Source organism: Rhinatrema bivittatum, chromosome 1 (genome assembly GCF_901001135.1).
Source record: "Rhinatrema bivittatum chromosome 1, aRhiBiv1.1, whole genome shotgun sequence".
Classification (NCBI taxonomy): Eukaryota; Metazoa; Chordata; class Amphibia; order Gymnophiona; family Rhinatrematidae; genus Rhinatrema; species Rhinatrema bivittatum.
Genome location: NC_042615.1, coordinates 761,725,854 through 761,750,444, shown reverse-complemented (window position 1 = coordinate 761,750,444; position 24,591 = coordinate 761,725,854). Strand labels below are relative to the sequence as shown.

The window sequence follows — 24,591 nt, the reverse complement described above, 5'->3', positions numbered from 1 at the left end:
GATGGACAGACTGGATGGGCCAAACGGGGTTTTTTGCCATCATGTTTCTTAAAAAAAAATCTAAATCCTCGCATGATGACGGTCCCTCCCCAACCCTCCAACCCTATCTTTATTAAATATAATGTCCCCACCCCTCCTTTTCCATAGAAATATGGGTTGCAAGATCACCCCTCTCTTCCCACGCTAATGTTCAAACCAAATCTTTGGGGGTATAGTGAACCCCCAATACCTCCCCCACTCCCCAAATGTACAATGAAATCATTTATGTCCAGTGGTACCCACCACCCTCCTCTCCTCCTGCACCCCTAAACCTTAGAAAGGTGATGGGGCCCGGGGTGCCACTTTTCAGAAAGGCACCAACCTACCTTGCCCCATTCACATGACTGGGACAAGGTCTGGGAGCTGGACCTAGGTCACATGGAGGGTGAAAAGACTTGCCCAGGATCACAAGGAGTGGCAGTGGGATTTGAACACTGACTTTTCTGGTTTGCAGCCTGCTTCTCTAAACACCAGGCTACTCCTAGCTGCTTGTTATTATTTTGAGGGCATCAAGAGACTTCAACAGGATTGTTATATGCAACTAATTAGCAATGTTTGCTGGCCACATACTATTATTTCCTTCTGAGCTAGAGAAATTCCAGGGAGGATAGCTTTCAAATAAATGAGTATATGGCCGTGAGCAGATCTACGCAAGTATTTTATAATGCGCACGATTGATATAAGCATATTACACCACATTAAGTCTCCTTGGATCCGCATCCTTAAATTCTACATCCCTACAAGCTCTCTCCATTCAGCTTCCCAATCCTTATTAGAAATCCTCTCCCTGCATGAGTTAGGTTGTCAAGTATGCATGAAAGAGCCTTCTTTGTTGCCGGCCCGTACCTTTGGAACTCTCTCCCGCAACAGCTTCATGGTTTGTCTGACATAAAGGAGTTTAAAAAATCTCCAAAACTCATTCACAATTACGCTCTCCTCGTCAACAACAAGCACTCACTCATCCTGTTAGCAAGCACGGTTCCTTTCTCACTGTTTACACTCCGTGTCAGACCGCTTCTCCTTAATAAAGCTCTTACCATCTCAGACTTACTGTTTCCTGCAGGAACTAAATTTAATAAGTGGAAACTGTCTAGAGTCAAGATTTTATTGTCTGTTTTTACCTTACTATTGTTTTTATGTATGTAATATTGTTACTTGCCCTGAACCTTGGAGGCACGGGCTATAAATAATTTTAAATAAATAAATACATTTTATAAAATACACATATCCCTACCCCACAGCATATGCGTGAATACATTCAATGCATTGAACGCACACTCCTTTCCTAAATATATGCACCTATATTTTACTTACAAAAGTAAAGTAGGATTTACTTGCGTAAATCCTGATGTGCACAAGTCGGTCCATTTTAAAGCATATGCCTGTAAATGAAATTAACCAGTTTACCAGTTAGTCCACCAGTTCACCCAGTCTTTCTCCAGGTCATCAAGACCTTCCTGGTTCTTCAGCCTGATCTTCCTCCAGTTCACCCAGATCTCCCACCCAGTCTGTATTAAATAAATAAATATGTTTATTATGTATTTAATGAGTTTTATATACCGTCATTCGGAAACATCAAAATAATGCCATCATAACTGTTTACAAAATAAGGTTACAGGGATAAGGGGGGTTAAACAAGGGATGCAAAGTACAAACTGTTATTAAGCATAGGGGATAACATGTGTAAGGATATTCAATATTACTTATGGTAGATAATTGGCAGGTGTTTTTTAAAATAGCAACTTAACTGCAAAAGTGTTGGCCTTGCGCAGGAACAACCTTAGACTGTATATGTGTGTGCAAAAGTAAAAATATGCGCATATTTTCAAGTTTTATAAAATACAGAATATGCAAGCAGATGCTACTTTATGAGCATATATGCGAATTTTTATGCACGTAATGGGCCGGATTTTAAAAGGGTTACACATGCCGGGCCTATTTTTAAAAGGCCCGATGATGTGCATAAAGCCCCGGGATGCATGTAAGTCCCAGGGCATTATAAAAGGGGTGGTCCGGGGGCGGGGCGGTCCGGGGGCTGGGCCAGAGGCCTCCAACACAGCGGCCATTGCTGCTGTGTCGGAGGATCGTGTGCTGGCAGGCTGTCGGCAGGCGCAAAGGTAAGACAAGAGTCGGGGGGTTTAGAGTAGAGCTGGGGGGGGGGGAAGGTTAGGGGAAGGGGTGGGAAGGTTAGGTTAGGGGGAAGGGAAGTTCCCCCCTTCCAGGCTGCTCCGATTTCGAAGCGGCCTGGGAGAGAACGGAGGAAGGCAGCGCAGTTCAGCGCACGCAAGGTGCACAATTGTGCACCCCCTTGCGTGCACCGACCCCGGATTTTATAACAATCGAGCGCATGTTATAAAATCGGGCGTACATGTGTGCGCGCTGGGTAGCAAGCGCACATGTAGGCTGCACGTGCTTCTTTTAAAATCTACCCCAATGTTTTGAAAATTCACCCCATGATGTAATAAAGAATTTGGACAATTTTCCAGCTTTAAAATAAATTTGTATAATTCTGAGGCTCTAACCCTTAGAAAATATATGGGAAAAAAAACACCTTAAGTGGAACGTTTCTGTTAAGGGTGTGGACCCTTGAGCCGAGATGAGGTTGGCGCTACCACCAGGAGGAGACTCCTGATCGTCCTCGCCTTCGGTAGGCGGAATGGGCAGAGAAGACCCACTGGAGCTTCAACTATACCGGCCCTCGTTCCCCGCAGGTTGAGCCCTTGGGTACTGGGGCCGGCAGGACTTAGGTGGGGTCTCTCGAGGCATGGAGTCAGAGGAGAAGGCTGAGGCAGCATTGAGCAGGCAGAAGTCAAGGCAGGCAGCAGACGAGCGGAACCAAGGGCAGGCCAGAGGTCAGGACGGGCAGCGAACAGGCATAGCCGGAGAAACAGGCTGGAGGTCAGGGCAGGCAGAGGTCAAGCAGAGTCAGATACCAAGCAGAGGGCAGGCAGACGGAGGTCAAGTGGAGTCAGGCAGGCAGGGCCAGAACCAGGAGATCAATCCAAAGGCAGGAATGCTGGATCAGGAACAAAGAGCAAGGGCAGGAATACTGGATCAGGAACAAGGAACCGGTATGCAGAACTTGCACTCAAATACAGAGCAGGACCCGTTCCCTGAGGTGAAGTGGTGGTGGCAGGACTGGGTATAAATACCCAGGGTGTCTGACGTCATCTCCACGTAATGAGAGGGTTTTCCTGCCGCTGGTCCTTTAAATTCGGTGAAGCAGCACGCGCATATGCCTAGGGGCCAGGCAAAGAGGAGAGCATCGGCAATGTGGGACCGCTGCAAGAGCAGGCTGTGGCTGCGGTGTCTGGCGAGAGGAGAAGGTAACGGGGGATTACTGGCATGGGCTTCCTGCCCGTCCAGATGAGGGGGCCCAGCTGTGGTCTCCTGCGGCTGGGGACCCTAACAGTCTTATTTGGAATGAACTACAGCAGAGGTCCCCAAACTCAGTTCTTGAAGGCCACAATCCAGTAGAGTTTTCAGGATTTTCACAACGAATATGCATGAGATCTATTTGCATGCACTGCCTCCACTCTAAGTAAAGATACCTTATGCATATTAATTGTGGACATCCAACTGCGTTGTGGCCTTTGAAGACCAAGTTTAGGGATTCCTGGATTAGAGGGACAAGTAAATATCTACAACTGCTTGTTTCTAGGCTTGTAGAACAGTTAAATTCTTTGAATATGACTAGATTGCTTAAGAAGCTTGAAAAAGGTTGAACCAGTGGAACAGTCTCGGCATATCTACAACAGGAAGAGTCTATTAGATTAAGATAATTATTTTGCCAAAATTTTTATATTCCCTTCAGATGCTGCATTTTAACAGCATGATATGTCAAATCTATGAGGAAAGGAAAGCATCTTAAGATTGCCTTAAAGATATTAACAGCCTCACATGAAAATGTGGGCCTTGCATTTCTAGATTTTAAAAAATACAATCTAGCCTGTTTGATTAGGCATGCAAGAGACTGGTTGGCAGAATGTCAAACATATTGTCCCCTACAAGTAGTGGCCTCACAACAAGCCTGAAAAATATTTTGTATGCCATATCTGTGTTACTAGGTAAAGAAAGCAGAAATATTTTGATAAAAACAGGGAGACAGACCCGGAAAGCTGTGAGGTTTTTCTTGAAGTTAGAGCCACACAGCTCTGCATTTCTGCCTTTATGAGGTAATTTGAAAACTGAAGCAGGGCTTGCTAATATCTTTGACAAATGATATTCAAAAGGAATTTTTATGATTAGAGAGCTCCTCTCACATGATGGTCAAAGCAGGTTGTCTTCCCAGTAAATTAAAGAAAAGTATGAAGTCTCACAGAAAAATGTCTATTTATTGTGTGTGAAAAAAATGCTGATGTGTCAGTGGATTCGGCTGTTGACATTGCTCTAAGGAACTTGTGTAAGTGAAGAATGTCTTTAACCCTTTTATATATTTTCCTTTGCAGTTCTACTGAAGATGATATACTAACCAGCTCACTACATAAATGGAACAATGATGTGTTTCAAGCACTTCCCCTAGATAAGGCAATTTCCAACAGGTAAAGAAGCCATCTGTAATGGTAAAGTTAAGAGAACTCACTTTGAATTCTGCACAGAAGACTAATGGATCATAAGAAAATGCCATACTGGGTCAGACCAAGGGTCCATCAAGCCCAGTATCCTGTTTCCAACAGGGGCCAATCCAGGGCACATGACCCTGGCAGGATCCCAAGGGAGTAGATAGATTTCAAGCTATCTACTCCCTTTCAAGTCCACTGCTTATCCCAAGAATAAGCAGTGGACTTCTACAACTCTACCTTAATTATTGTTAATGGACTTTTTCTCCAGGAACTTGTCCAAACCTTTTTTAAATGCAGCTACACTAACAGCTTTCACCACATTCTCTGGCAACGAATTCCAGAGCTAAATTATGCATTGAGTAAAAAAATATTTTCTCTTATAAGTGTTAAATGTATTACCTAGTAACTTCACTGTGCATCCCCATTCTTTGTACTTTTTGAAAGAGTAAACAACCGATTAACGTTTTCTTGCTCCATTCCACTCACTTTATAGACCACTATCATATCTCCCCTCAGTCATCTCATCTCCAAGCTGAAGAGGCCTAATAAGAACATAAGAAAATGCCATACTGGGTCAGACCAAGGGTCCATCAAGCCCAGCATCCTGTTTCCAACAGTGGCCAATCCAGGCCATAAGAACCTGGCAGCCTCATCTCTTTAGTCTTTCTTCATGTGGGACTTGTTCCATCCCCTTTCTCATTTTAGTCACCCTCAATGGACCTTTAGGTCAGTAGATTGGATGGCCAGTTGATCTTTTTCCACATCATCTATTATGTTATTGTAACCCCTCTCTCTGGAGGGTCCTTGATGCAGTCTCAGGGCAGTCGTTACTCTCCCTGATTTCTAAAATGCTCTTGTACCAAACTTCAGCCTTTTGGGCTGGGGTTTTCCAGTGGGGAGAAGACCTGAGCTTCTGGGGCCCTGGGTGCTGTGGGGGGGGGGGGGGGGGGGGGGGTGACCAGGCTGCACAGTCACTCTCTCTTATCAAGACTCACAGTGAGGGGATCAGTTGATCCAAAAGGGACTAAGAGTCCCAGATTGGTGTTCAAATAACAAAAAGGTTTACTTAACTTTGAAAAATTCAGGAAATGGTTCCAAAATCGTAAATAAAATGAGTAAAATAGAAGTCATGAAAAAAACAGGGTTCTCTGTCCATAGGGCCTCTTTTGATGACTCTCCTTCTCTCAACTGTGTCCTGGTCTAAAATGCCTTCCCCAAAAAAGGTAGAAAGTTCTCCTCCAGTTCCAATATATGCCAAGGGTGATGGGAAAACCTTTCTAGCTTCAAAATATATTGAATCTCGAAAAACACTTATCAAAAACACTCATAAAACTTCAATTTGTCATCCACCTTGCTGTTAATTGGGCGCAAGATGAAAAAATAGGCTTCGAGTCCTTCCGTCCTTGGGGGGTCCTCATTCTCAGCCAGGAGCTACTCCAAAATATCCCAAAATCAGTGTCAAAATCCTCAAAAACTCTTAACTGGCGTCAGTGAATGTGGCTTTTAAAATCCACCCACTTCTGCAGTAGAAGCGGCATTTGCGTGCGCAGGCTCACGTCCACTTAAAATTGCATGCTCATGTGCGCACGTTTAAGCTATTTTATAATGTGAGTGCATATACTCACGTATGTTATAAAATGACTGTGTCCCTGGGTGTGGGCTGACGAAAGTGCACACGTGTGCCTGAGCGCTGGTTTAAAAGTTATTGACCCAGTCTACAAAACTTCTTCACTTGACTAGACCTTGAGGAACTACTGAAAATCACCTCCTCAAAGCCCCTTTCTCTTCACTGTGAGATCTAGGATTGATATCTTCACTGCATCACTAACTCACTTCTAACCTTGTGCCCCAAACTTCTGGCTTCTGCATGGGTTCAGTGGCAAATTATACTCGAGACCCATCCCAAAAAGAGAACAGCCCAAAAGCTGGGGAGATGCAGAATATACAAAAAAACCCCACCTACAAAATTCCTAAGATGACAACTGGGAAAATATTTGTGCAGGTTCTAATCCTAGCTACATTACTATGACACTGAGGCATGCAGAGCTGCATCCAGAGTATTCTGAAAATGGATTTGAGAAATTGGAACCAACTTTGGTGATGTGAAAAGATGACAACCCTTCAGAACACGTTTACCCAGCAATTAAATATCATCTCAAGCAGACAGAGGCTAATTTTCAAAGATTTATGTGGCATTTGTGCATGTAAAATTGGGATATTTAATTTATTTTATTTAAAAACTCTTCTATACCGTCGTTAAGTTAGATAACCATCACAACGATTTACAGAAAGGCATGATAAAGAAAATTATAAGTGGTATAGATTACAAATTAAACATGTGCCATCATAGTACGGTAACATATTTTAATATGATAAACTATGTGTTTAAGTTAGCCTATATGTTGGTTAGGAAACTGTTAAGCGGTTCAAATCTAACATTAATATGCATTTGTAGGTTAAAAACAACAACTGCTTGCTTGGTGCGTCCTTATCTATCAACTGTTTTTCTCCTTCTCTTTGTCTTTATAAAACGCTTGTTTAAAGAGCCAAGTTTTCAGGTTAGTTCTGAATATTTTCAAATTTCTCTGCAGCCTTATTGCGAGTGGCATAGTGTTCCATAGCACAGGACCAGTCAGTGACAGTGCTCTTTCCCTTACTTGCGTGAGGTGTGCTGATTTAGGAGAGGGGACAGTTAGTAGAGCCTTATTAGCAGATCTCAGGTTTTTGTGCGGAACATGTATGCGCAGTGCTGTGTTAAGCCAGTCGGCTTTTTCATCGTGGATTAGTTTATGAATTATACACAGTGCCTTATACTGTATTCTTTGTTCAATTGGAAGCCAGTGTAGTTCAGCAAGTGTTCCTGTAATGTAGTCACTTTTTTTTTTTGCCAGTCAAAATTCTAGTAGTGGAATTTTGCAATATTTGCAGTGGTCTAATCGCAGATTGAGGTAGGCCTAATAGCAGGGAGTTACAATAGTCTGTGCTTGCAAATATCATTGCCTGTAGAACTGTGCGAAAATTGTTTAGCGTTAGCAGGGGTTTCAGTGTTCTCAGGGTCATTAGTTTGGCGTAGCCTTCTTTTAATTTCTGTGAGATGTGTTGTTTCATGTTTAGCTCAGGGTCAGTTATTACCCCTAGATTCCATACTTTTATTGCTTTTACATGCTTAAGTTACTTTTGTGTGGGCCTAGCACATTTTCATGAGGCCAGGAGCACATGTGTACAGCTGCTGCCATGCAGAGAAATATGAGCGGAAAGAGAGGCCATTTTGAGGGCATTCCAGAGTGAGGTCAGAAATGCACGAGCATTCACATATTTTGTAAACGGAGTACACACATATGTTAAACGTGCAGATGCTTTTACACCTGCTATTGCACTCATGGAAGTTAAATCTGACATCTTGTTTTATGTGCACTTTTTTAGGAGGGGGGTTCTCGGGCAATTGGTAGAGGATTGGATGAACTGCTGAAGGGTCTGGGTTAACTGTTGGAGGTTTGGTGAACTAGTACATGCAAGTATACATACAAGTACACATTTTCATATGGAAGCAAAAAGCACAGAATTATCCAACTTTATAAAATATTCAACTATATACATAAACTGAGGGTTATTATGTGCACGTGTTACAATTATATATATAAATTATATGCACATACTTTTAAAAACAGGAGTATCATTCTATAATGCATTCCATAAAGCTGGCCCTATTATTGAAAAAGCTGATTTCCTTATCTACTATAATTTATAGTCCTTAAAGGAGGTAGTTCCAGCAGCTTTTGATTTGTAGAGCACAAGTTACGGAATGTTGCATATGGTTTAGTCAGCTCAGCTAAACACGAAGATTCGTCATACATAGTCTTATGTATAAAAGTAAATACCTTAAACTGTGCTCATTCCTGTAGGAGCAACCAGTGAAGTTTCTTTAAGCCGTGTAATGCGTTCATGATATTTAGTTCCAGCTATAACTCTGGCCACTATGTTTTAGAATAATTGCAGTACTCACATAATTTTGGGTAGGCTTAAATAAAGTGCATTACAATAAGCAAACCTACACATAACGAGCCTGAGTAATTGTTCTTAATTCTGCATCCAAAATCTCATTTTCAGCTGCCACACTATACTTAACTTCAAAAAGCAGACTTTGCAACTGCCTTGATGTGAGGTTTTAAGCACAGTTTGATATCAAGGATTACACCAAGATTTCGAGCTTCAGCCACTATCCACTAACTACCGGATCATGTCTACCAATTTTCAGCAAAATTGCTTTCTTTATATTTATAATTAGCCTATTTTTGTCAGCCTTCCCTTCAAACTAGCAAAACAGTGCCTAAAATGTTCCATGGGCACACTACCATCAGTATTGCATCAGATATAACATTGGATATCATCACCATATATACAATACACAACACCTAAGGCTGTTAAAGTATTCCCCAGAGGTTGTAAATAGATGTTAAATAGTACCTATGATAATGTGGAACCTTTTGGTGGTCCCGAACAACAGGCCGATGCAATACTGTGTGCTCAGGCTAGTGTACTGTGTGCTCAGGCTAGTGTACTGCTTAACATGCGCTAAAATAACTCCCAATGCAATACAGGAATTAGCAAGTCCAAAACACGTGTCTAAATCAGCACGTAGCTAATAGTGCTCACCACATGTAAATTCCATGTAGATAAGGCTATTAGCTATTACCCCACGATTCAAAAAATTCCCACATGGCCAATGCACCAATTGTAACATGGCAAATTTAACACCAGCCTGGGAGCTGGCATTCAGGCATGTCGCGGTCAAGGGCTCAACCATAAAAACCCAAAAATCCTGCTTTCTGTGGTTCTTCCTATTAGTATTGTCGTGATACTATGTAGGAGGAACCACAGAAAGCAGAGTCATGCAAGTCTTGAAAAACAAAGAATTTCTGGGCAAAGTGTATGGCAGGGTGGACAGCACACCTGCTGCTCAACCAGAGAGGTAAATCCTACCCCTCCAGCCAGCCCTGGTAGCGGGCTCCAGCGGTGCTTGCCCAGGCGGCTCCACTGCTGAGAAAAGATGCAGACACTTAAAAATTCATTTATTCACTCCATCACAGTGCCGATTTGTCCATTCACTGTCACATGTCAGTGAAAGGGCCAATCCCCTTTCAGAAAGCTGTCCTGAAAGGGGACTGGTCTTTTCATTGACAAATGTCAGTGAAAAGGACCAATTGGGAACCGCCCTGCTGGGAGTGGGGAGGGAGCTCTGGCCAGGCTGTTGTGGGCGCACACAGCCACGCCTCCTGGGAGCCTGATACAGAGTGGTAGGGGCGCACAAATTATCCATTGCGTGTTCCTTTTAGTGCGGCAGCTCATTTGCCTATTGATTCGAGCGACCAGTGGAGGTGGATGTGAGCACGTTAAAAAATGTGCACCCAGTTAGGAGGCATGGGGCTTTTTTACACGCATGATATTACACTGGCCTGCCAGTGACTTCCAGCCTGAACACCTTTCTCTTTCTCTCACTTGCCGTTTCCTTTCTGATAAATCAAATATAAACCAGGCAAGTATAGGATAACTTTAAAAGACTAGCGGGCACTTCAGGCACGCTAGTCTTTTAAAGTTATTATATACTTGCCTGGTTTATATTTGATTTATCAGAAAGGAAACGGCAAGTTATTATATACTTGTATTATATACGCGCAGATGATAAGATAAGTTAAATCTACCCTGCAACATTTGTGTGCATGTAAAAGATACGTGTAAATAGATATTCAAGTTACCTAGATAAGTGGCGGTTTTGCTGCTACTTAATCTTAAAAGCATTAATTATGCGGCTAAATAAGATAGCCGGATAAGACCAAGACTTATCTGGCTATCTTACATAGCTGGACTTATAAGAATGATATGAAGTATGGTAGAAGAGCACACTGTTTCATGTGAGAAGGCACCACAGAATTTCGCTTCACAATTTTATTGTGTTCTTGAGGACAAAGTAACTCTGGGGAAAACATAATGCACAACGCATGTAATTTTCCCAAATATCTAGGGTTAGATAAATTAACATTGCTAAATTCTGCTCACCCTCCTTATAAGATCAGATCTCACTTTCACAGACAGCACAGCAATTCCAGATATTTAACAATAGCTGATGAAGAAGAAATTCCTTAGTATCTCATTAAACATAATCCAATGAACAAAGTCACCAGATTTAGGAACTGTATGTACCAGCTGACCAAGTGTCAGCCCTGCATGTGATTCCCTAAGTTTGATTACGGCTCCTTGGGCTGGAGATGCTGATGAAGAAATGTTCACAGCCCCCCAACAGGAAGGAGTCTCAGCAATCACACAATGGCAACGAGGACTAGCCAAGACTTGGTGATGCACTCATACCAGGTTCTTGAATGGCCTGCAATTTTTTTTTTTAAATCTCTGCCCAAGGACTGTTGCTGCAAAGCCTAGGCTTGAAGGGGGGTTAAGAGGGTGAGGAGGATGACATAAAATGAAGAAAATCCCTGGGTAGCTGCAATTGAAGGTTTGTGCTGCTGCAGCCATAGCTGGTTCCAAGTGTCATCATCATCATCATCAATTTGCATTTAAAAAACACCTTTCCGTTTAATCAACGGACAAGGTTAGGCTTACAACAATAAATATATATAGTGAAAATTAAAATAACTAAAAACAAAGCGATTCATAAGCAAGCTGGAAGCCCAAACAAGCAGGAGAAAACTGCCAAGTCAAGCACATTATTCCACATACTTCCACCGTACCTTTAAATATCCTCTTAATAAACAGAGGCCTGTCGCCGTGAATAGAAGCCTTCCCTCCATCGAGGCTGAAGCCCAAGCCAGCAGAGCTCTTCAGAAGTTCCACACATATGGCATCATTTAGGTCCACAGTAACACCTGACAAATGATGAAGCACAAAAGCATTTTTTTTATTTAGCTATTCATGCAATGCTAATGCTCTCCTTTTTTTAATTATTACTCGAAATAGAATATCCCCTTCAATCAATTTCGAATATAATTTTTTCTAATCAGGAGAACCACTCTCAATATTTAAGAATGCTGTTAAACAACAAAATCTTTATCCACCGCAATGGTGAAAAAAACAATTTTTAAGGGAAGGAGAGGAAAGTTTCATACAAATTTCATGTCATTGCATCCCGCAATGTATGGTATTTTAATCATAAACCACCTCCTCCGACCCGTGAATATTTTTTCTATTTTTTGCGTGAAGTGATTTAGTGCAACATTCAACATTCAAACATTTTTTTAAAATTCCACTACCCACAATTGGGTTTATTCTCAAGTATTTTGTTTTTCAAACAGTCCCGAACAATTCTCCGGTAACGCCGATACACATTTATTGTTGATTTCGCAACTGAGAACATAAAAAATCTTGATGACACCACTCTATAGATTTTTCAATTTTAATGACAGCGATGCTCTAGTTTTCATGTTTTCCAAAACAAAATGTTTTAGGAAATATGAATAAACCAGTTTGTAAGTAACATTTATTAAAAGTAACCCCTTCCTACCCTCCAAAACAAGCAAACACTATTTTCCTGATTTCTTGAAGATATTATGAGGTCCAGATAACTCAGAAGCTTTCCAGCTAAATGAAGATTTTTGGGGGGCAGTTTCACATGCACAGTCATAGGTGTGAACAGCACAGTACACATCAATGAAGATTTGATGTGATTTGGAATGAGGAAAGGTACACAAGGGTGAGATTTCTACAATGTACTCTCAACCAAGTCTGATGCACTCTCTACCTAGCTGCTATCAAGCTAGGGCAAGAGTACAATGTACACATCTCATCTTTGTGTCCCTTTCCTAATTCCAAATCACATGAAATCTTCACTGATGTGTACTGTGCTATTTGTACCTCTTGACTGTGCATGTAAAACTGCCCCCAAACCCTAGACCACCACCAAAACCTCACCTCCAGTTACTAGTTGACCCTCCTACAGTGGTATAAATAGTTGACTAATATGGATGCCACCCTAGAGGCTCTTTATCTCCCCCACCTCCAACCTCCCTGCCCAAAATGGGATTTGTGATAAATATCACAAATTCCAGTTCAGGCATATTGCCAGGAAAAAAGGTGTAGTTATAACGTGTGTTACACTATTGCACACAATGTTAAACACCCCTCATTTTCATAAATTCCTCCCTTTTGTCTAAATTTTAAAAATTTGCATATGCATCTCGCAATGTAATAAATAACGCACGTGTTTGGTGTTAGAGGGCATTACGACCCTAATGCGATTTGATGAATGACCCTGTAAATTAGGGGCGTTTCGGGGCATAACTAGGAGGTGTTGTACTAGCCTAAGTCTGATTAGGTCAAAGAGCTGTCCTAAAGATGTCTATGATAATTTTTGAATTACCGCACCATGCACTATGTTAGTGCTTCGCATAGGTAATATCATGGGGTGTGTTAAAGTTTTCACACCCTGCGATACTTCTAGTTCGCTATTCATGAAGTGCCCAGACAGGCACTTACTTGAGAGAGGGGGGGGGGGGGGTTGTTTGGGGCCAGTTTTACATGCAGAGTGAGACATATGAACAGCACAGTACATCTACAATGTTCTCTCGCTCTAGCTTGATGGTCTCTATACCAGGGTCCTATCAAGGTAGGGCGAGAGAACACTGTAGAAATTTCATCTTTATGAGCCATTCCTCTCTCCAAATGACATCAAATCTTTACTGAGTTGCACGTCTCACTCTGCATGTAAAACTGGCCCCTAATCCCCCACCAAAACCTTACCTCAAGTTATTAGCTGGCCCTCCTATAGTGACATAAATAGTTGAATACTGTGAAGGCCTCCCCAGAGGCTCTCCCTCTCTCTCTCCAGTTGCGTTAGGGCCATTTTGTGCATTCACACAGCTTAATGCCAGGGAAAAAGGTTAGTTATTTCCAGTATTGATAGTGTGTGTTACACTATCGCACAGAGTGAAAATGCCCTTCATTTTCATTAACCCACCCAAACCCCTCCCCAATCCCAACCCTTTGAAAAATTTGCATTTGTGCTATGCGCTACCATTACTACAGCATGCATTATGGGTGTTATCATGGGCATTAAAGGCATAACGCATTTTGATGAATGACCCTATAACTTTGCTGTCTAGTGACTGAATATGGACCTCAGTAAAAAGCCTAGCTAAATATCCCCATTTTAACTAGAAAGCTGTATATACTAAGTCCTAATTACTATGTTTATGGATAGTGTCAAACAGAACTGGAGCCCAAAGATGCTTCGCTCCTCAGTGAGTTGCAGTTCTACTGCTTGGGGCTTATTCTCACCAGTGCCTTTCTCAGGGTCTACATTTTCCAGGCACAGTACTGCTGCACCCTAGGTGACATGTGACCACAGCTGCAGCAGTTTGAAGAGTCATGGTCAGAGCCCACACAGCTGTAGATGCAGACCTTGAGCTCACAGACTGCAGGCTTCTTGACCTTAGATTTCAATGTGCTTCGATATTTTCTTAACTTTTTACAAATTTTTTATAAAGAACTTAAAAGTTCTGTTTGATGATCTGCTGAGGTAGTGGCAGAAAAAATATTCAAGCAACAAGGCAGTTCAAGGCACTAGGTCCCAAAAAATAGAAAGATTTTATAGCATGAGACTTGAGCACATCTGTGTGGCACCTTGGACGACAAAAGACTGAGTGGCTTATGAGGAGGCAGCACGTGCATGAGGAAACTCCCATGCATGCTCAATGAAGTCTTTACTGAGTAGGAATATGCATTCGTAATTTTTTTAAAGCCATTTGTTTCGGCAGTTGTGCGCATATCTTGGCATGTATGTGCACAAAACTGCTGGTATGCGCACACTGGAGGCCTACCCGATCCTGCGTGCACAATCAGTTTTGGGTGTGTACCTTCCGCTAGGGAGACAAGCATACACAGCCGAAACAAATGAAATGAATGGCCCCAGGAATGCACATCCCTGAACTCTGAGAGCTGGGTCCACATTAGCACCATCAAATGACAACACCCACACATAATGGCTAATTCATCCTGCTGTCTATGGAGAACTCTGTTTACAGCTAAGCAAACTTCCTTTATTCTCTTGATGAAGAAAGAACTAGAGCTCTGGTTCTAACTCTAAAAGCAAGTGAAGAATATACTGTATTTGCTTTGGTAATAGCTGGTCTATGGATTCTGACCATGCATTTCTCTGCTTCATCCTGCATTCAGCAGACAGCATAAATCAAAAAGTGCTTGTCTCCCGAAACTTTCCAAGAAATAATGCAATTGTGATTTTTACTAGAAACATTTACTACCTAAACGTTTATTTAAGAGCTCACATAGCTTGTAGCAGTTGTAAATGGGCTTCCAGGCAGCAAGAATGGAAGTTAAAACTGCATTTCATGAGGCTATGATTAAGCCAATACAAATGTATCATAAATTCTTTCCAGCTCTCCACAGGCTACCATAATACCTGCTCTTGTTTCCATTGTGGCATCTTTTCCAAATGTTAAGCATTTGCCTCCCATAGTAAAAGAGTCTAGTCTGGAAGAACATCTTTCTCCATCCTTTCCTTTCTTGATTACGATGACTGCATGTCTGTGCAGCTTGGCCTGGTGCAGAACATTCAAAGCATCACCATGGACGGATCCAGTCAGGGCCACCCCATTGATAGACAAGATGCGATCTCCTCTCTCAATAGTTCCTTCTTGAGAGGCTACACCCTTTGAAAACACCCTATGGACCTACAGTGCAAAAAAAGAAAACAGGAAGTTTTACTTTACGGAAGTCACCATAAGAAACTGAATGACTTGCTGGCTTCCCATGAATGGTGAACAGCTGGAGAGTGAGATTTATGCTCTAAGACAGCCCCTCATGTGTCGTCAGCATTCAAAGCACATCTTTTTTTTTTATTTTAAGGTTGTTGACCAGGAGAGCCAGATTAAGGAAATCTCTTTACTTTCCAATGGATTCCAGAAGCAGAGAGAGAGAGAAAGCGAGAAATGGGGCAAAAATAAAAACTGGCTGCATTAGTACAAACTCTGCAGGTACTTTTACCTGCAGGGATTGCACCAATAATCCAAGCAGAACTACTCCTGTAGCTTTTCTTTGATTACTGCTTAAGGAAAATCACCTGAAGAGATTTATGTTTGCTTCTCTGTGGCTAATTTTTCAGACCAAAATGAGGCGCACAGTTTTGTACAATCAAAGCTTTGTATGCTCTTCCATTATTCACCCTCCACTTGTCCCTGGGAATGCCTCCACAGTATGCAGATGAAAATATGCATGTTGTACATGGAAAAAGCCCATACTGTCCACAGGCAAAATGGGCCTGATCTCCTGACATTTACTGTGTTACTATGGGCTTTAGGCTCCTAACCTATGGAGTTAGGCTCCTAAAGTAACCCTTTTGAAAATTTACTATGGCTGAGCTTCTAAATTTAGGCTCTTAGTTTCAGAAATTCTTAAATTTAGAAGTCTAAAAAGTGGGTGGTGTAACAAATTTAGCAGCTTGGCACTGATTTTCAGAATTAGATACTTAATTTAGGACCTCTAAGGGGGTCATTTTCCAAGGAGTTACCACAGGAGATAATTCCGCAAATTTTTAATTTTGTATTCAGGGGGCGGAGTTGGGGTGGAGCATATGTTAAGTAGGAAAGAGTTATCGTGTGCCGTGAAACAGCTGCAGTGTTAGCACGGCTCCTAACGCAGCCAACAGCTACACCTCTTTCATTTGCGGTATGTTGTGTGCTAGAGGCCAGTAAAGGAGAGAGAGAGAGAGAGAGAGAGAGAGAGAGAGAGAGAGAGAGAGAGAGAGAGAGAGAGAGAGAGACTTGCTATAGTGTCTCCTCCCTAGCCAGGTATTTGTATCCCTATGGGAAGCCCACCTAGTAACTCGAGGTGGGGATTAGGTATGAGTGTAGGGGGTTGGGGACCACTTTGACATTCAACATGAGACGTACGAACAGAACAGTGGTCTCTTGTGAAGATTTGCTGGCCTTCGGAGTGAGAAAACTCACTCCAAGATGAGATTTGGACAATGTTCTCTCCACCTAGCTTGTTGTTGCCCAGGTAGAGTGTCCATCAAGACAGGTTGAGAGAACATTGCCCAAAGCCCAAATCTCATCTTGGAGTGAGTTTCCTCACTCCAAAGGTCATCAAATCTTCACAAGAGACCACTGTTCTGTTCGTATGTCTCATGTTGAATGTCAAAGTGGCCCCCAACCCCCTACGCTCATACCTAATCCCCACCTCGGGAGGAGACACTAGGGAGGAGACACTATAGCAAGTCTCAGTCTCTCTCTCTCTCTCTCTCTCTCTCAAAACAGGCTGTCCAGAAACATCATGAACTGTGATATGTACTCACAATGTAGCCCAAATTGGATTAATAGTGCAACTTGCGCTAAGAGCGTGTTGCATAGCTGTTATCGCAATTTGCGATATACATGCTTATTAGCATATGGTAACACCCCTTTTTGGTATCGCATGCGATACTGTGCGATATTGGAAAATGAGGCCCTAAATCTAGGTACATAAATAGCAGACATACATTTAGCTACCTAACTTTATGTGAATTTTCAGCTGAAAACTTAGGCCTAAATTTAGGAGCTCAGCTTTTTCTGAATATCGGCCCCGACGTATATAAATAATGATGCTTTCCATGTGCTTCTGTTCTGCATGGATACAAAGATTAACAAATAAAAACAGTATTAGCTCTTAAAAGCTAGTCAAGAAATGTTTAAAGTTAGTCCAACAAAAGGGTATCACCTGATACTTTTCTTTTTTTTCGTTAACTTTAATTTTTGTGCATTCAAGTGGACAAACAAGGCAACCACACTAGTTCTGTTGTGGGAAGTGAAGGCTTCAATCAGCTTGTTGATGTTATGCTATTGCAAGCAATCGTTAATTAATTGCAAGCTTTGTTACAGACTAGGATGGTGGGGGTTACTTTGACTTGGTTATGAATTGCACTGTTTTCTCTTGTTAGTTGCTCTGTGCAGCCTCCCACGGTCTGTCAGCTTTAACTTCTTCTCTGCAGCTGTTAAGAGTAACAATAGCTTTCTGAAGGGATTTAAGGATGGGGTTAGGAACTTGTTGGCTTCTGAGTATATTTTCAAAGGAGTTCTGGGCAGAAAAATAGCATATAGGCACATAAGTAGCACGTATTCATGTACATGAAAACCTTAGTCTGAATACAGTTTTATAGCAACCAAAAAACGGCCCAGTACGTAAGATGTGAATGAAACATGGAAACCTCAAACAATTACACCTCAATGGCCTGAGTGCTATGAGAAACATTTTCATCACACAGTAAGTCTCGCATATTTATGTGCTCAGCGAAGTGAAAGTTTTGTGCTCATTTTTCTTTATGCATATAAAAAAATTCCTTGCCACCCGATGGCTGGTCGCAGACCACGTGAGGAGCGGGACAGGCTCGGAAGGTCTCATAGCACAGGACTGAAGCAACCCCTTGGATCCTCCAGAGTCGGGACTAGATTCAGGAGCAGATAAAACATGGAACTTGGATTAAAAACAAGGAATCTCCAGAGGGACAGGTTGATCAGGACCTGGAGCATCAGGACCGGAATGAGACATCAGACATCAAGACTGGAATGGAACATCAGGAGTGGAACCATGGTTGAAGATCAAGGATGCCAGGCAAGAGCTGGAGATGAGGAGTCCTAGGGAAGACTAGCCCCTTGCTGAAGCAAGGACTGACTGGCAGAGAAGCCCTTTTATAGGCCGGCAAGATGGCAGCCAGACCACATTGAACTGGCCAGCTGAAGAGGTCCCGGGCTGTTGCGGCCTCCGGGCCGTGGAGGTAAGAAGCAGCTCATGTCACCAATCACAGCCGCATCACAGCATGTCCTGGACATTTTTTCCACCTTCGACACTATAGATCACAACATACTTTTCTGACTTCAAGAATGTGGAGTATCAGGAAAAGTACTGGAATGGTTCCGTTCCTACTTCTCCGATTGATCATAACATATTAAATTTAAAAATGAAACTTCTTCTTTGTCTCTCATTAAAACCGGCGTTCCTCAGGGCTCTTCTCTTTCCTTGGTTCTTTTCAACATCTATCTAGCCCCAATCTGTAAAATCCTGGCCAATTTGAAAGAATCATACAAAATATACACTAAGACTAATCGGAGAAAATTCTTTTTCACTCAACGCACAATAAAGCTCTGGAATTTGTTGCCAGAGGATGTGGTTAGTGCAGTTAGTGTAGCTGGGTTCAAAAAAGGTTTGGATAAGTTCTTGGAGGAGAAGTCCATTAACAGCTATTAATCAAGTTTACTTAGGGAATAGCCACTCCTATTAATTGCATCAGTAGCATGGGATCTTCTTAGTGTTTGGATAATTGCTAGGTTCTTGTGGCCTGGTTTGGCCTCTGTTGGAAACAGGATGCTGGGTTTGATGGAACCTTGGTCTGACCCAGCATGGCAATTTCTTATATTCTTATGTTCTTATACGCTGCATATATCGTGTCTGTCCCACCCGGAACGAAACTCTAGAATATCTCAATATTTAATTCTGCTCTGTTAACTCTTGGCTTAAACATAATAAACTTTCATTAAACATGTCTAAAACAGAGCTTTTAGCTCTGTTTAGTCCATATTCCCCTTTCAATGAAGCCACCATTCACCTTAACAATTCAAGTTTTCAAATCAAAAACCAAGTGAAAAGTCTTGGAGTGATTCTAGATAATACACTATCTTTCAAAGCTTAAGTCAAATCTATTATCAAGCAGGGTTTTTTCAGATTGCACATTCTTGCAGGCCTGAAAACTCTGTTGCATGCTCCAGAATTTCATACCATATAGCAAGCATCTATTTTTCCTATTCTGGATTATTGTAACAGTCTTTATACTGGCTTTCCTTCTTCAACATTACACCCTTTACAGTTATTGTTAAATTCAGTGGCTCATCTAATCACTGGCTTGAAGCACTTTGATCATGTAACTCCAGCCTTGATTGCATTACACTGGCTTTCGATTCACGAAAGAATTAAATTTAAAAGGGAATGACTATATTTAAATTAATTACCAATCCTGCCCATAGGCAAATTCAATTTTGAAATTCTACCAATCTTCAAGAACTCTGCTCTCCTCTCAGCGAGGCCTCTTAGATGTTCCATCTCCTTGAGCTGCACGCTTACACATCACCCAAGAATGATTCTTTTCGGTGGCCGGCCCAGAATTTTGGAAATCCCTTCTGATAGAGATTCGCCAGTGTGATTCAGTCAAGATCTTCAAGGGGCTTCTTAAGACCATTTTATTAAGGTTTTATTATGATTAATTCAAAATTTTTATTTTTTCCTCTCTTTTTTATGATTGTATTATATTATAGTTTTTATTATGTATTGCTTTATTCTGTATTTATTTTGTTTTAGTTGAGGTGTTTTTAATACTATATGTTAAGAACATAAGAAATTGCCATGCTGGGTCAGACCAAGGGTCCATCAAGCCCAGCATCCTGTTTCCAACAGAGGCCAAACCAGGCCACAAGAACCTGGCAATTATCCAAACACTAAGAAGATCCCATGCTACTGATGCAATTAATAAGAGTGGCTATTCCCTAAGTAAACTTGATTAGTAGCTGCTAATGGACTTCTCTCCTCCAAGAACTTATCTAAACCTTTTTTGAACCCAGCTACACTAACTGCACTAACCACATCCTCTGGCAACAAATTCCAGAGCTTTATTGTGCGTTGAGTGAAAAAGAATTTTCTCTGATTAGTCTTAAATGTGCTACTTGCTAACTTCATGGAATGCCCCCTAGTCCTTCATTATTCGAAAGTGTAAATAACCGAGTCACATCTACTCGTTCAAGACCTCTGATGATCTTAAAGACCTCTATCATATCTATCATATCACCTAGACCTCTTTGTGATAGGCAATCCATAAATTTAATAAATGTAAATGTAGTGATTTACTGGGCTATTCTGGCTGAAAATTGCCCTCGCTCAAGCCAATTACGAGTAAGCAAAGGGTATCAGAGTCTGATTGAGGGCAGGCATTTCTGAGGGAGTGTGTTAGGCAGGACTGAAAAATGCATACAGATTGTGCTTTCTAAACTGGGAGCCTAACTTTCAAACCTAACATTATTGTCGGCAGTAGCGCGCCGAATAGTATCTCCTTTCACGGTGGCGCTTTTTGGTGCGAAAGCCGCCAGACTGCCATGGTGCGAAGGCTGCGGGCTTTCGTAGGCCTGCACCCCTTTGCTCCCTGCCCCCCGTTTTCGCAGGATTCATCATTCTGCGAAGAATGATGAATCCAGGCCTTTGAGAGCTACCAACAAGCCAGATTTTCAGGATATCTACAACGAATATGGATGAGATAGATCTGCATGCAGATCTGCCTCTGTTGTATGCAAATCTATCTCATGCACATTCACTGTGGACATCCTGAAAATCAGGCCTGTTGGTGACTCTCGAGGACCAGAGGTGGCCACTCCAGATCTAGACCCTCTCACACTTCACCCTAAACACCCACCACTTTATCCATCCCTCTTACCCATAAACTGCAGACAACAGACGAGTCTGATTTCACTTGCGCTAGTCAATGAGGTGTAAAACTGTATGAAGGTTTGATCATTTATACATGTAAATCTCTTATAAAAGAGTAACTTCTGCACATATTTTTGACCCCATCCTGGATCATCCCAGACCTTCCCTTTTTTGCTATGGAATATGTGTGTGCGCAAAATAAAAAATATGCATGTACTTTGGCTATTTATTATTTACCACTTATGCACGTATATGCTATTTTTGTAGGCATATACCCTTTGAACATTATCAGGCTAGGAAGTACCTGCAGACTTTTTCCCCAACGTTTTGTTGGTGAAACATTATCAGGCTAGGAAGTACCTGCAGACTTTTTCACCAACGTTTTGTGTGGGTAAAATTCCTATGGAAAATAATGCATATTTGAGTAAATTTTAAAAGAAAATGTATGGGTGTATTTTCCCTTTGAAAATTGGGTGCAGTTTGAAAATGGTCTAGTCTATTAGTTTTGTTACAAGAGCATTTTACTTCAGTTCCTTTTTCTTTGGTATTTTCAGAATAGCAGGAGGTAGGATTGCTCACTTACCATCAATCCCCATTCTGTTAACTTTCAAACCAGTCTAGACCACGGGTTGAGTGGTGCTCAGTCCAAGGTATATAGACTGGAGTGAGAATGCAATAGAACAAAAGACCATGTTTGACTTCCATGAAATTGTTTTTCTTAATTACAAATTGCATCAAATAGGATAGACAGTCTCTCTAACCACCTTGCTTGCATCACTATTTTGGATGGATAAACGTCTATGGAGTTATTTAGAGTTTATTCACATTAGAATGTCTTTTAGTTGATGTGATCTAGTCATAACCAAACCTTTCGATTTTCTTTTTTTAATTTTGTAACATAGGGTCTCAAAAGAGCCAATCAAAATTAAATTCAATGACTGTGCCACTGAATATATCCGGCTAACCAGCCCAACTGCACAGCGAACGAAAATGGACCCCTCACTACAAAGGGCTGAATTTTCAAAAGGTTTTGCACATGTAAATGGGCTTCTGAAAATTGCTACGATATATGCTACTTTTACACGCGTAATATCTTTGAAAATTCACTCCTTTGTGTGTAAAATTCAGCCCTATATTTGCTTTACCTTTCTAATCTGAAAAATGAATGCCAGTCTTCATCAGTAACATAACATCAAATTGGTTTTGTTTCAGTATAGACACAGCTTCCCATATTTAATTTAGGGAAAGTTGGCAAAAAAGGGGCCCATCAGAGATTATTATGAATAGAATTTACTGCCATGACCTCTGATAAATGAGCCCCTTAATCTAACTTCCACCCCATGTTTCTAGCTACATCCCAGGCGCAAACTTACAGCGTTCACTTACAGTAACTGCTTTCTGTTCCAGGTCTGTTCCTCCTGCAATGCTGAATCCCAGCCCTGAGCCTTCTTCTTTATTCAGGACCACAAAGTAAACATCTTCTTTACTCTGCTGAGATAAGGAACACCACCAAGATCAACAAAAAAGCAGAAGGACTTGAGTGAAAGATATGTCTGTTTGCAGATAACACAAAAATCTGTACCGGGGTAGACAGGCCAGGATGCATGGAAACAATGAAAAGAGACATAAAAATATTTGGAAGAATGGACATAGGTCATCGCAAAATATACAATTATACATCTAGGGCACAATCCATTGGTCACTTATCGATTCAGAGGGCAACTCAAAACTACTAAACAGGAAAGGGATTTAGGAATTATCATATTGGATGGTCTGAAAGTTGTGGGGCAGGAAAAACTATCAGTAAACTCTGGTGTATCGTCTTCTTGAGTATAAAAAGAGGTATCACCAGCAGGAAAAAAAGGGAAATATTGCCTTGTATAGGTCACTAGTGAGACTCCACCTCACCTTACCATTGTATTCAGGTCTCCTGAATACCTATATAACGACATTGATAGGATGGATGCACTTCAGAGAAGGATTACCAAATTGATACAGGCTCTGCCACAGAAACCCTATGCAGAGAGGCAAACTCAAAACATACTCACTGGAAAACAGAAGCGGGATGGAAGGGACGGGAGATATGACAGAAACAGTCACATGTTTAGTAGCAACAGTCAATCAATTAAAGCCAACATTTTTCACACACAAAAAAGCCCCCAGAAATTCAAGGATGGGAGGGGGGTCATGATATGAAAGTAGAGGGAGGAAGGCTCAGAGGAAATACTTTCTTTTACTGAGAGAGTGCTGGATGCTTGGAATCACCTACCAGTAGAGATAATAGCAAACAAAATGACACAATTTAAGTATGCTTGGGGTAGATATTGTGCACGATGCTATGAACAAGAAAGTAACAGGTAAAAGAAATGATGTAGATGAGGTGGAGAGAGGAGTGAAACAGGGGTGTTGGACTAATTATCGAACCCTATAAGATTAATATTCAGAGCCATTTAGCAGGTCAAGTTCCAACTCAGCTGGCTAAGTGGTGCTGTCTGAATATTTGGCCACACTCAATGCCAGAGCTTGGTCCTGGTCCTTGTATTCGGGCTGTCCTTGCTACCTGAATCCAGAAGAGTTCTTTGTCTCCGGTTTTTGCCTTCAGTGTGCTAGGCTTAAGAACATAAGAACATAAGAAATTGCCATGCTGGGTCAGACCAAGGGTCCATCAAGCCCAGCATCCTGTTTCCAACAGAGACCAAACCAGGCCACAAGAACCTGGCAATTACCAAACACCAAGTAGATCCCATGCTACTGATGCAATTAATTGCAGTGGCTATTCCCTAAGTAAACTTGATTAATAGCAGTTAATGGACTTCTCCTCCAAGAACTTATCCAAACCTTTTTTGAACCCAGCTACACTAACTGCACTAACCACATCCTCTGGTAACAAATTCAAGAGCTTTATTGTACGTTGAGTGAAAAATAATTTTCTCAGATTAGTCTTAAATGTGCTACTTGCTAACTTCATGGAATGCCCCCTAGTCCTTCTATTATTCGAAAGTGTAAACCGAGTCACATCTACTCGTTCAAGACCTCTCATGATCTTAAAGACCTCTATCATATCCCCCCTCAGCCGTCTCTTCTCCAAGCTGAACAGCCCTAACCTCTTCAGCCTTTCCTTATAGGGGAGCTGTTCCATCCCCTTTATCATTTTGGTTGCCCTTCTCTGTACCACTAGCATTTTACTTGTTTCAGGGGCTACCCCCATTCTTCTAGCCTCACTGGCCACCAGCACCTGAGGGCTCAACCCAAGGGGAAGGTGACTGGCATAGGCAGAAGACTCTCTGTGAAACACTTTTTTCTTGGATTTGACTGTTCTAAAGAGCACATAAAAGTATTTGTTTTCTGGGTCTGTCTCTACTAACTCCCTTCCCCCTCCTGCTTGTCCCCAAGGTATGGGTCCTTTCTGAGAGAGTGAAAGCAAACCTTCGTGGCCCAGGCAGTGGTGTGGCTCTTACTGTCACTCTATTTCTGTGATGCTGTGCTGCAGGGACACAGTTTGGGTTTGTAAATAAAATTTGCTGATTTC

At 41.7% G+C, this 24,591-nt stretch overlaps 1 protein-coding gene across 1 annotated transcript in view; it reads right to left on the bottom strand.

Moving 5' to 3' along the window:
- The window catches only part of PDZD2 (PDZ domain containing 2), a 718,708-nt gene that overhangs the window by 18,536 nt on the left and 675,581 nt on the right, over positions 1 to 24,591 (bottom strand). The window contains 3 exon segments of the mRNA XM_029579361.1: positions 11,342 to 11,476; positions 15,025 to 15,295; positions 22,449 to 22,550. Of these exon segments, the coding sequence (XP_029435221.1) occupies positions 11,342 to 11,476; positions 15,025 to 15,295; positions 22,449 to 22,550 (508 nt within the window).